Source organism: Hyperolius riggenbachi, chromosome 10 (genome assembly GCF_040937935.1).
Source record: "Hyperolius riggenbachi isolate aHypRig1 chromosome 10, aHypRig1.pri, whole genome shotgun sequence".
NCBI lineage: Eukaryota > Metazoa > Chordata > Amphibia > Anura > Hyperoliidae > Hyperolius > Hyperolius riggenbachi.
This window is the reverse complement of record NC_090655.1, coordinates 71,532,037-71,545,576: the sequence shown is the minus strand read 5'-3', so window position 1 is coordinate 71,545,576 and position 13,540 is coordinate 71,532,037. Positions and strand designations below refer to the sequence as shown.

The window sequence follows — 13,540 nt, the reverse complement described above, 5'->3', positions numbered from 1 at the left end:
TGCGGCCCACATTAGCGGCGGAGAGTGGTGGTTTTGTGTGCCTGATCCGCCCAGCCCTCCGGATCAGGTAGCCTAGTTTTATTTAATTTTCTGAGACCACCTTGGGCTCTCTTTAACTAAACAGCCTAGGCTGTGACCTCACTGTGCGCACAGGGCTACATATCAATATATACATAAAGGAAGTGTTTTTGATACTGAAACAAGGATAATTAACGTAAAAGTGGGTAACCTGAATCATTTGCTACATTTTACTATATGTCACGGCTGCAACAAATTCTATATCTGCATTTAAAGGTGGTTTGGATGCTTTGAAGGACATCCACAGCTAGAATTACTAGGTAATTCGTATCAGAAACTGACTGCCACCTTGGAGGTGGGAAGGATTTTTTTTTTGTTTCATTAACCCTCTTGGCAGTATGATTCTTTCCGGATTTTAGGGTGTAAAAGTCGTACAATTCTTTTGCATGTTTTTAGACCCTACAACCGGGGAAAATAATCATGCTGCTAGGGATCCAGCGCTGCAGTTTTGCGTCCGTCTTCGGGGTGGCGCTGTAATCCTTTAGTGAGATTGCCGGCTGACGTCATGACGACAGATGGCGATCTCACCAGGTGGAAGCAGAACCTTAGAAGAGAGGAAGAAGAATGGTGGCCGACATTGGGATCCCCCGGATGGTGAGTGAAAAACGCCTTCTGCACCCATTGCCCTGCATAGACCTCCAGCGGCTACCACTACTTCAGCTCGGGGTTACCGCTCCTGGCATGGTTTTTCCACCGCTATCTGCACTCGTGATTACCACTAAGGAGGCTAAAGGTCGACTGACTTGTAAGGTGTTTTGGGGGGGGGGGGGGGGGGGGGTTGCCTTCCTCTGGATCAACTGGGATATGTGAGGGTGCAGGACAGAAATGTACCTAATTTGTACTTCTTTGTTAATTATTTATTTAGTTATTTGTTTGTTTTAGTTTTTTACTCTCTTCTGGTTTTATTTGATGGATGTAATACATTCACCCTCCTTTATGTTTCAGGAATGCTGGCTTGGGTGTGTGCGCTATGGCATGCCGATTCGGTGGTATCCTTGCTCCTTTTGTGCCATCCATGGTAAGAGACCCCCTTTTGCTATTGCATTTAGTTATTGCATATATATATATATATATGCAAGGGCGTAGGCAAGATCTGAGTTAGGGGTTGCAAACGATCTAATGCCAGCCATACACTACGCCATACACTTGCAATAGTAAGTATGATTGTAATTCTGACCAAACCCAACATTGCGGGTCAGTGTTTTGATCTTAATATTGATCATAATTATAGTCTACTTTAGGGGACCCACTGGAAATCCCCATAGGCAAAGTGATAGCACTCCAAACCGCGCCGATTTACCGCCTTACCGCCGCCACAACCCCCACATGCTATACATCAATGGAAAGCTCTGGTTCTCCTCTACCAGAATCTCTTAAAATGTGCATGATACGACCCCTACCTGCGGAGAAAATGGCCCTGAAACGCCGCACTCGCAATTTTCAGTCATGATGTTTCTGTATTGGGTTTTATTCAACTGTCTGCCACTAGGTGGCGTGGGTAGACAACCTTTTCTCCTCTGTTCACGAACTCACGCCCCCAGCACAGCACTCCTCCAATGAGGAGGAAGAATTTGCAGAGCACAGGAGACAGAAAATGGCTGCCGCAAACGCTCTTAATATTGATCATAATTACTTCTGCTTTAATGCACGATCACAATGTCTTTGTTTGGTCAAACATCTAATTGGGCAAAAAAAAGCTACCTTTAGACCACAGGTGTCGAACTCCAGGCCTGGAGAGCCAGATCCATGCCAGTGTTTAGGATGGACTGAGAAAGAGCGGAGGGTGTTCTACCTGATGGACCACACCTTTCCTGATTCAGACCCATCAATTAATTTGAGCTGTGTCAAAAATGTGTGAGGATCTCGGCCCTCCAAGGACCGGTTTGACATCCCTGCTAGACTGAGAGAGAACTACACTTGTCCTGGACTTGAGCTTTAAAGGAATCCTCTAAGTCTTACAAATTACAAAAGTCAGATACATAACGAGACCATCGATCTAGCGCCGGGACCATTTGATAGTCCACGACCAGGCTCCTGTCTGAAAAGGTTTGAAGCTGCACTGAGCACAATGCTTTGCACCAAGGCGGAAAAAGCCTAGCTGGAGTGGATAACACGCCACCTGTAGTGATCTACCGGCAACGTGCGTGGTGCAAGCATTAAAAGGAACGTCCAAGCAAAATAAAAAAATGAGTTTCACTTACCTGGGGCTTCTACCAGCCCCATGCATCCATCCTGTGCCCTCGTAGTCACTCACTGCTGCTCCAGTCCCCCGCTGGCAGCTTGCCGACCTCGGAGGTCGGCAGGATGCATTGCGTACATTTTTACGCATTCCCGCCAGTGCAGGAACATTAACACATACATTTTTACGCATTACTGGTTCAATGCGTAAAAATTTACGCATGGAACCAGTAACGCGTAAAAATGTATGTGTTAATGTTCCTGCACTAGCGGGAATGCGTAAAAATTTACGCAATGCGTCCCGCCGACCTCTGAGGTCGCCAAGCTGCCAGCGGGGGACTGGAGCAGTGAGTGACTACGAGGGCACAGGATGGCTGCATGGGGCTGGTAGAAGCCCCAGGTAAGTGAAACTCATTTTTTTATTTTGCTTGAACCTTCCCTTTAAGTCTATGGATTGTATGCTGCACTGTACTAGTCGCATTGCAGTGGTAGGCGAGATGACGATTGAACATTTACACTGCCCCATTGACTTGCTGTCTACCACCATTTCCTGCTCACGTATGCTATGGACCCTTTTTGCTTTATTCCTCTTTTTGCAGACCGGTTGTAAGCTTTTTTTTGTTTTGTTTTGTTTTTTTATAAATATGGAGATCAGCACAAATGTTTCCATAAAATATATATATTGCAGAAGCACTGAAAAAGTTAATATCACCATGCAATCAGCACTTTCACAAGTCTGGTGATAAGCTGTTCACTTCCTAGGTTGTAGGCAGTATTCTTGTCTTCTTCCAAGTTGCTGCTCTGCTGTATTGTTTGCTGTGAAAATGTATTTACAGAAACAGATTCTTTTTGACCATTACTACTACTACTGTTCTAATATCACACACTTTTGCCATCTTGCCTATTAGTAGATTTTTATTTATTTTTTCTCAAATCAAGGCCAGGATTGCTGCATTGCTTGTGTTCTCCATTTCTATGTAAATCAGTTCAACCCCAGTGTCTTCTAGGACAGGTATGTACATTGCCACTTTACAAGAAAGTACTTTTGGAGGTGCCCAGTATAAATAAAATAAGGAGAGGTAGTGTTTGGTCTTTTTGATTGCTTAACATAAAAAAAAATAATCCTAACATTTGTATAGCGCTTTTCTCCTGTTGGACTCACAGCGCTCAAGAGCTGCAGCCACTAAGGACGTACACAAGAGGCCACCCTGCAGTGTTAGGAAGTATTGCCCAAGAACTTCTTACTGAATAGCTACTGACCCTGGTCTCCTATGTCAAAGCCAGAGTCCTTAACCAGTACACTATCCAGCCCACTGAAGAAGTGGGCAAGATCTTGTGACACGTGTTGTCTATTTTACTGCTTGAATAAACTTCTTTCCAGTAAACACTGGCCTAGTTCTTCAGGAATGGTAAGACCACACACCATCTCTGCTTCCTAAGCGTTTTTAATTACTTTATTTATATTGGGCGCCTCCAAAAATACAGGGAGTGCAGAATTATTAGGCAAGTTGTATTTTTGAGGAATAATTTTATTATTGAACAACAACCATGTTCTCAATGAACCCAAAAAACTCATTAATATCAAAGCTGAATATTTTTGAAATTAGTTTTTAGTTTTAGCTATTTTAGGGGGATATCTGTGTGTGCAGGTGACTTACTGTGCATAATTATTAGGCAACTTAACTAAAAACAAATATATACCCATTTCAATTGTTTATTTTTACCAGTGAAACCAATATAACATTTCAACATTCACAAATATACATTTCTGACATTCAAAAACAAAACAAAAACAAATCAGTGACCAATATAGCCACCTTTCTTTGCAAGGACACTTAAAAGCCTGCCGTCCATGGATTCAGTGTTGTGATCTGTTCACCATCAACATTGCGTGCAGCAGCAACCACAGCCTCCCAGACACTGTTCAGAGAGGTGTACTGTTTTCCCTCCTTGTAAATCTCACATTTTATGATGGACCACAGGTTCTCAATGGGGTTCAGATCTGGTGAACAAGGAGGCCATGTCATTAGTTTTTCTTCTTTTATACCCTTTCTTGCCAGCCACGCTATGTAGTACTTGGACGCGTGTGATGGAGCATTGTCCTGCATGAAAATCATGTTTTTCTTGAAGGATGCAGACTTCTTCCTGTACCACTGCTTGAAGAAGGTGTCTTCCAGAAACTGGCAGTAGGACTGGGAGTTGAGGTTGACTCCATCCTCAACCCGAAAAGCCCCCACAAGCTCATCTTTGATGATACCAGCCCAAACCAGTACTCCACCTCCACCTTGCTGGCGTCTGAGTCGGACTGGAGCTCTCTGCCCTTTACTAATCCAGCCACGGGCCCATCCATCTGGCCCATCAAGACTCACTCTCATTTCATCAGTTGGCTGATGGTGTACAGTTGGCTGATGGTGTAATGGTTAAGGGCTCTGCCTCTGACACAGGAGACCAGGGTTCGAATCTCGGCTCTTCCTGTTCAGTAAGCCAGCACTAATTCAGTAGGAGACCGTTGGCAAGTCTCCCTTACACTGCTACTGCCAATAGAGCGCGCCCTAGTGGCTGCTGCTCTGCTCTGGCGCTTTGAGTCCGCAAGGAGAAAAGCGCAATATAAATGTTATTTGTCTTATTTGTCTAAAACCTTAGAAAAATCAGTCTTGAGATATTTTTTGGCCCAGTCTTGACATTTCAGCTTGTGTGTCTTGTTCAGTGGTGGTCGTCTTTCAGCCTTTCTTACCTTGGCCATGTCTCTGAGTATTGCACACCTTGTGCTTTTGGACACTCCAGTGATGTTGCAGCTCTGAAATATGGCCAAACTGGTGGCATCTTGGCATCTGCACGCTTTACTTTTCTCAGTTCATGGGCAGTTATTTTGCGCCTTGGTTTTTCCACACGCTTCTTGCGACCCTGTTGACTATTTTGAATGAAACGCTTGATTGTTCGATGATCACACTTCAGAAGCTTTGCGATTTTAAGAGTGCTGCATCCCTCTCCAAGATATCTCACTATTTTTGACTTTTCTGAGCCTGTAAAGTCCTTCTTTTGACCCATTTTGACAAAGGAAAGGAAGTTGCCTAATAATTATGCACACCTGATATAGGGTGTTGATGTCATTAGACCACACCCCTTCTCATTACAGAGATGCACATCACCTAATATGCTTAATTGGTAGTAGGCTTTCGAGCCTATACAGCTTGGAGTAAGACAACATGCATAAAGAGGATGATGTGGTCAAAATACTCATTTGCCTAATAATTCTGCACTCCCTGTAAAGTTGTAATACACCCCTCAGTTGGGAGGTTGTAGTTTAGTCTTAAAAGAACTTCAAAGGAGTGCACCATCCAGTTCCTGTCCTACAGTACCTGGAAAAACAGAGTGTAGTCAGCTTAAGGACTACTACAGGGAAAAAAGTAAGCACTTGAAATCTGACAAAACCGACAGGTTTTAGACTAGTCCATCTTCTCAATGGGATTCTCTTTCACACCAACAGTCGTGAAACACAAAATGCAATCGCAAATGCAAATAGGTTTTGCATTTCGACGTTTGCGTTTTCACTATGTTGGCCTCAAAACACAGGAAAAATGCAGCAGAACTACAATTGTTTTTTTTAGAAAATCGTAAATGCATTCAGTATGAATACACTCCCACGATTCCAATTTGTAACTACTGTATTTGCGTATCTTACTATTTTGACAGTTGCCACTCAGGAAATGCTTTTTAAAACAAAGAAAACCCTGAGAATCCCCCCTCCCCTAATGAGGAGATGGACTAATCCAAAACCTTACTTTTTTCCCTTCAATTGTCCTTTAATTCTCCGCAGGCTCTGACAGCGGTTGCAAGTGTTTGCAATAAATTTCTGATAATTTACCTACTCAGTTATCCAGATATTGCATAATTTGGCTTCTGTTTTTTTTTTCTTTTTGCTCAATTCTCTCAATTGATGTACATAGCAATGATCTCTATCAAATATCACTGCAGTAAGTTTTCCAAATATAGATAGAAGCTGTGCTCTTAGAGAGTGGCAGTAAAACATCACTTGTATTATCCACATTATAAGCCCAAAGCAAGTAGCAGTTGATAAGACACGTAGCCTCCACAGATATCAAAGTGCTTATGGTCCAGTGAGATTAAGGAGGCGCAAAGTGGATATGCTTTTTGCTCTTAAATGTCCCATTTTTCATGGCCAAATTATTCCTTTTTTTTATCTGGACTCAAAAGGGAACTCTGGGCTTCAATGTGTAAAGATATGGTGTATAGTTGTTCCAAGTCATTGAAGAAGTAATTGTAGCCAAATAATCAGCATTACATCCAACAGTTAGCATGTTAATGTGGAGGTCTGCAGTACTATTCCACCTATATCTGTTATCTCGTTTTGAGATAAGTGCACTGCTCTTGACCTCTTTCGGTAGAACTGGTCGTGCTGTAAATTCTTGGAATGCTTTGATGTCTTTCTGCTAGCAGAGGCTATAGAAACTGAAAACAGAGGATGTAGAAATCTGCTATGGTCTCACACAGCCACCTAGTGACAAGTGGCCATCAATACATTTCCTTGTTACTAAATAGTACTGCTGTAATGTGTAAGAAATAAAAAAAAAATGTGCAAGCTCTAAATAAATTGGCGGCTAAAGGGTTAAAGGATACCTCAACTGAAAATTATCTTCAAAAATAAATAATGTGTGTTGTTCCTGTGAGTTTTTGTGAGCATCTCCAATTCTCCATGGGTCCCTGTATACTCACGCATTCCGTTACAGCATCTTTTTTTTTAATTCAAAAGCCAGAGCATTTGTTGAATTCATTAGTCTGGAATCACCCTGGGCTGTGAATTAGCGCGTATGCATGGGGAGGGCGGGGCAGGGGAGACTACGGAGAACTGTAAGTACTTACAAAATCTTATAGGGACCAATTCCCACGGTTTAATTTTGAGGTTAATTTTTTTGGCTTAAGGGTCACCATTAAGTGCACCGGAGACAAGAAGTGTCTCCGGTACCATACTTACCTAAAGAACTGTACCCAAGGATGGAACTTCCCAATCAGTAGCTGATATAGCCTTTCCCACTAGAAATCTTTACCTTTTTTTCAAATAGATCATCCGGAGGCTATGTATGGCTGATAGTGGGGTGAAGCTCCTCCCATAGAGTGATGTCAGCACCTAGGTACTGACATCACACTGTGGGAGCATTGTTGCATTGTGGGAAATAACAGCTGTTTCCAACTGCCAGAAAAAGCAGCATCTCCTTCCACAGGCATCACCTGCCAGCAGTAAAAATGTTGCCATGTGATAAATGTCAGAATGTAAATAAAGGAGAGGAAAGATTTTACAATGGGCAAACACTGATTAAATAATTTATATATACCGTATTTCGCGCCATATAAGACGCACCTAGGTTTAGAGGGCAAAAACCAGGGAAAAAAAATAAACTAAACCTGGTGCATCCACATTTCAGGAGCATCTTGTACATGACCTCCCCCAAATGGTGTCCTCCTGTGTCCTGCTGTCTGCCCCCATGTGTCCTGCTGTCTGCCCCATGTGTCCTGCTGTCTGCCCCCATGTGTCTGCTGTCTGCCCCATGTGTCCTGCTGTCTGCCCCCCATGTGTCTACTGTCTGCCCCCATGTGTCCTGCTGTCTGCCCCCATGTGTCTGCTGTCTGCCCCCAGGTTTCTGCCTCCCATGTGTCTACTGTCTGCAACCAGCTGTCTGCCCCCCATGTTTCTGCCCCCTTGTTTCTGCTGTCTGCCCCCCACCCGGGTTGCCTCTACCCCCTCGTTCAGGTGTCCTCGGGTCCCACCTTTGTGTCCTCGGGTCCCTCCTGTGTGTCCTCGGGTCCCCTCTGTGTGTATTCTGGTCCCCCTGTGTGTCAGAAGTCGGATGTCTTCAATCGCCGCGGGCATGATGGAGGAGGTAAGCTGCTGCCGCTTCTCAATCGGGAGGGGGGGGGGTGCCCGAGGACACACAGGGGGACACGAAGAGGGGGAAGAGGCAAGCGGGGGGGGGAGGAGACTGCCACAGCAGGACGCACAGGCAGGGAATCCCCGACGGCGGGTCGCTGTTCGTATCGGCGGGCGTTAGTAAGTCGGGGATTCCCTGCCTTTGCCGTACAAGACGCAGGGACTTTTTCTTCCCATTTTTGGGGAGAAAAAGTGCGTCTTTTACTGCGAAAACTACAATAATTATTGTAAAAATGAAGTACTTTTCTTTTATTACTTTATTTTCACTGCAGTTCCTCTTTAAGCCCCCCTAAGAGCGCTGGTACCTCGCAGCCTTGGCAAGTCACGATTCGTTGCGCATGCGCGGCCCCGTAAGGAGCTCTCACGGTGTGGAACGTTTTGCGCTTGCACAGTACTGCTGCTCAGGCGTCTAACACTCCCAGGGACAGGAGCCCCAGGTAAGTATGGAACCTGAGGCGCTTCTCATCTCAGATTCTCTTTAAAAGTCCTAAAATAGGTTTGGACGTGATTTTCTAGCACTTCGCTGATCACAGAGCATCATATATATCAAAGTAATAGCGCTGCTCTGTTGCCTATGCAGTGAATCAATATGATTCCATTTTTAAGTAAACCTAGTACATGCTGCATTTTTTTTTCTATGTTTGCATTTGCATGAAAGAGGAACTGTAACCATGGACTGAACATCATTCCAATCAGTAGCTGATACCCCCTTTCCCATGAGAAATATTTTCCTTTTCACAAATTGATCATCGGGGGGGGGGGGGGGGGGTCTGTACTGTATGGCTGATATTGTAGTGAAACCCCTCCCACAGTGTGATGTCAGGACCTAGGTCCTGTCTGTGAACCTTGTTGCATTGTGGGAATTAACGGCTGTTTGCAACTGTCAAGCAACCAGTATCTCCCTCTGTGCGTATGTATATCTATAAAAAAAAAATCAATCTTTTAGCCTTTTGCATTGTTAGGGGGGTGTGAGTAGATAATGCCAGTTGATCTACACTCTATCTCTACTACACTTCCCAGCACTAATACACTAATCCCTGTTGCCTCTTCCAGTTACACTACACACTACACATATCCGTGCTGCCCACCAACTAAGCTACACAGCAATACACTACACTACACTCAAACTACACTAACACTACACTGTATAAACTACACTACAATTAACTAAACTACACTTCACTACTCTTTACTTACTACACTACACTGCAGTTCACTTTAAAGAGAACCCGAGGTGGGTTTGAAGAATATTATCTGCATACAGAGGCTGGATCTGCCTATACAGTCCAGCCTCTGTTGCTATCCCAAACCCCCCTAAGGCCCCCCTGCACTCTGCAATCCCTCATAAATCACAGCCACGCTGCTGACAAACAGCTTGTCAGAGCTGGCTGTGTTTATCTCTATAGTGTCAGTCTGCTGCTCTCCCCGCCTCCTGCAGAACTCCAGTCCCCGCCTGCATCCCTTCCCTCCCTGCTGATTGGAGGGAAGGGATGGGGGCAGGGACCGGAGCTATGCAGGAGGCAGGGGAGCAGCTGAGACTGACACTACAGATGGAAACACAGCCTTACAGCACGGCTGTGATTTATGAGGGATTGCAGAGTGCAGGGGGACCTTAGTGGGGTTTGGGATAGCAACAGAGGCTGGGCTGTATAGGCAGATCCAGCCTCTGTATGCAGATAACATTCTTTAAACACACCTCGGGTTCTCTTTAATACTATACCTGCTCCTGCCGCCATGATCCTCTCTCTCTCTGGTTCTGCGTCCTGTATCCTCCAGGATCCTCTCCTCCTGGCAGCGGGCTCCTCTTCTGTTGCAGCTGAAGACAGAGACAGCAGCCACCTACCATTGTGCAGAAACGCTGGGTGCTCTATACACGCTGATCCTGTACACAAGTGGCGCATGCACGTTGGGGGGTGACGCAGGACGTCATGCGTGAACCCCGACGCACATGCGCGCTAGTGTACAGGATTAGTGTGTATGGAGCCAGTGGTATGGCGGACCCAGCGGCTCTGCAAAACGGTAGGCGGGAGGTGTCCCTGCCTACAGCTGCAACAGAAGAGGAGCCCGCTGCCAGGAGGAGAGGTTAGCGGAGGATACAGGACCCAGAGCCAGGGGGAAGAGGGTCACTGCAGCAGGAGCAGGCATAGTATAACAGTTGCTTCCCTGCGTACTCTTCATAGCTATATTCTGTATCTTTGGAATATGACACACACACTTTTCTCCTCAAGTTTAGGAGATTTAAATAATCTATTAGAGCAAAGAAGAAATGCTGGGTTTCATTCCACTTTAAAGAGGAACTACAGTGAAAATAATGTAATAAAACAAGTGATTCATTTTTACAATAATTATGTATAAATGATTTAGTCAGTGTTTGCCCATTGTAAAATCTTTCCTCTCCCTGATTTAAATTCTGACATTTATCACATGGTGACATTTTTACTGCTGGCAGGTGTTGTCAGTGGGAGGAGATGCTGCTTGCATTTTTGTCAGTTGGAAACGGCTGTAAACAGTTATTTCTCATAATGCAACAAGGATCACAGACAGGAAACTGCCAGGACCATGGTCCTCACAGTTTCCTGTGGGAGGGGTTTTCACCACAATATCAGCCATACAGAGCCCTCTGATAATCCGTTTGTGAAAAGGAAACTATTTCTCATGTAAAAGGGGGTATCGGCTATGTGGGATAAAGTTCAATTCTTGGTCACGGCTTCTCCTTAATGCCTTGCAAGTGTGCATTGCGTTACCCTGTTTTACCGCAAGGTAATGCAAAGGCAATGTAGATAATGGGGCCTAGCACACTTATCGCGCCACGTCGCATTGCAGTGGAAGTGCACAATCAGCCGTCGAGCCGCTGCAAAGTCAAAAGTGCATTACCGTCAGACTTGCGATTGCGTTTTGCGCTTCTATAGCACTGAAACGCAATCGCCTGGAAATCGCCTGAAAATGGTGCAGGCTACGCGTTTGCGTTTGGCGTTTTTGCCCGTTTAGTTTAAATTACCCAAGTAAGAACGAGCCTATAGGGTTTCATTACGCTAGCGCTTTTAAAAGCTTGAGCGTTTTGCTGAAATCGTATGGGCTGATGCACATCTAAAACCACTAGTAGAATCACAAACTCTGTGTTTTTGGATGCGATTTCAGGCATGTGCCTATAGATTTTTTTAAGTATGCCTAGAGTCTTTTAGAGCGTTTTGGTGTAGCAATTTTTGATTTTTTTTTGTACAGTTTGAGCTGGAAGTGAACAGCTTCTTAAAAAAAAAAAAAAAAAACGCTTGGAAAATTGCTCTGATGCAGCGTTTTTTAGAATGATTTTTCACTTTTCCTATACTTAACATTGAGACTGAATCGCCTCAGAAATGCTGCAGGATCCGCGTTTGAATGGGATGGATCACACCAGAGTGATGTGATTTTTTTCCCGAATGCAAATACATTAGCCAAGTGCCTTTTTAAAGCGCTAGCGTTTTTAAAAGCGCTCAGAAGCACTCTTGGTATGCACCAGCCTTCATTCAACTTGTCAGCAGATACATTTAAGAATGTAATGCAGGGGTGAGGTAGGATTGTTTGATGGGCTGGACAAATTAATAATATAAAAAAAGTAAGCAATTTAGTTATTTACAGTAAAATTCCTCTCTTTAGGTTTTGTGAAAAAGTATATAACATTCTATTCGCTCACACCTAAAAGTGCACAGAATATCTACTTTATTCAAACAAACCAATTCCTAGGCCACCTTTCAGGCACTCAGCCAATACAATCAATTTCCCAACTGGTGATCGATCAATCAGAACAGCAAAATCAACATACACATGCATGATGGCTTTTCTGACAGATCGTCTGTTCAACAAATCTTTATTGGTTCCTGTATACGTTAATGTATCGGTTGGGAGGAGAAACGTGGGGGAGGGAGGGGGGGGGGCAGCAGGCACGATTACATCAGTCGCAGAGCGCTCCTGGCCATGGTCGCATTCTGTAGGACACGTGCAGAGATGCCCGACTTTGAAGGCCCCGGAGTAGAGTGCTGGAGGGCATTTACAAGCATCAGAGGGGCAGAAAGGAGAACGGGGGGAGTGGTGGGCATCAGGACGGCTCACCATACATGCCAGCTCCCCCCGTTTCTCATATGGTCTTCGGCTCTGGTATCCTGTAATGGTGTGGCATGTGGAGGAAGGATCAGTATTCACCAGCCTGACTCATCGTTGGAGAGAATACTATGGTTTATTCATTCTATTAGCAGAAGTCACCTCTGGTCAATGGATCCTTTTAGATCGGATAATTTGCCAATCGGTGAATATTAGCTAATGTATAAGTCTTTATTTCATTTTTCTGCATTTGGGAAAGCCAAAGGTGAGAGTCACTCCTGAGTTCAGGGAACAGATAAAAAAAAGGTCAGGAGTTCAGGGTGGGTGCTGTAAAACCTTTACGGGTCGGTTTCACCAGGGGTGATTTGCAGGGATTCCCCGCATGTAAATTTAGATGAGGCATTGCAGCCTAGTGAAATCACTTAGCCACTTATGAATGTGCGTGCAGCGGAAAAACAACTGAAATGGATGCTTCTAACTATTCCTGACCAACCAATGTTTGGCTAATTGACCAGGACATACAATAATTTTGATTGATCGGTGGATCTGGAGTGTGTCGTTAGCTGCTTTCCATTTTGCAATGAGTGATGCAGGAGCTACTCACTTGTCCACAGCGTGGTTTGGGTGTCTCCTCTCTTCCTGCTGGCTGCTTCCTTTCTCTTCACTCCTGGGTGCCTGTGTGGCGTAACTGTTACAGGTCAAACACTAGAGGTCTCTAGTGGTCATGTGAGGCATGTGCCATGCTGTTTGCCCTTTATAGTTACATCACAAAAGCACCCCGGGACTCAAGAGTGGAGAGAAGGAGCAGCCAACAGAGACGACACAGAAATTATACCATGGATAGGTAAGAGTTACCCCTTATATTGCACAGCTGGGGGAGGGGGGGGGGGTGATCACTGGGAACCAGTGGCGTAGCTAAGGAGCTGTGGGCCCTGATGCAAGTTTTGCATTGGGGCCCCCAAGCACTCTATACATAACAATTGATACAGCACACCAAAACCTGCTAATGGCAACTACAGTGTCAGAGGTGCAAGAAGGGGATGGGGAACAGTTTGTTAATGATTACCACTATTCAAAGTATCTATAGAAGTGACTATTATGAGCACATGACCAATAGAGAGCTAATACTACAGTTGAGGGAGGGCCCCTCTGGCCCATGGGCTCCGATGCGGTCGCTACCTCTGCACCCCCTATTGCTATGCCCCTGCTGGGAACCCTGGCAAGCATAAAATGATTTTTAAATTCATGCTACATTGATTGGAAATC

The 13,540-nt window shown here is 44.8% G+C and overlaps 1 protein-coding gene across 4 annotated transcripts in view; it reads left to right on the top strand.

The window, feature by feature from the left end:
- LOC137533983 (solute carrier family 22 member 15-like) overlaps window positions 1-13,540 on the top strand; it is a 538,432-nt gene that overhangs the window by 375,492 nt on the left and 149,400 nt on the right. For 3 of the 4 annotated variants that reach the window (XR_011024265.1, XR_011024264.1, XM_068255310.1), the window contains one exon: window positions 1,024-1,096. Coding sequence is in view for 2 of the 4 variants with exons in the window: in XM_068255310.1 (XP_068111411.1) it covers window positions 1,024-1,096 (73 nt within the window). In the remaining 2 variants the exon portion in view is untranslated. Of the gene's footprint in view, window positions 1-1,023; window positions 1,097-3,195; window positions 3,269-13,540 lie in introns of all 4 variants that reach the window. The other variant, XM_068255311.1, reaches the window with a different exon arrangement.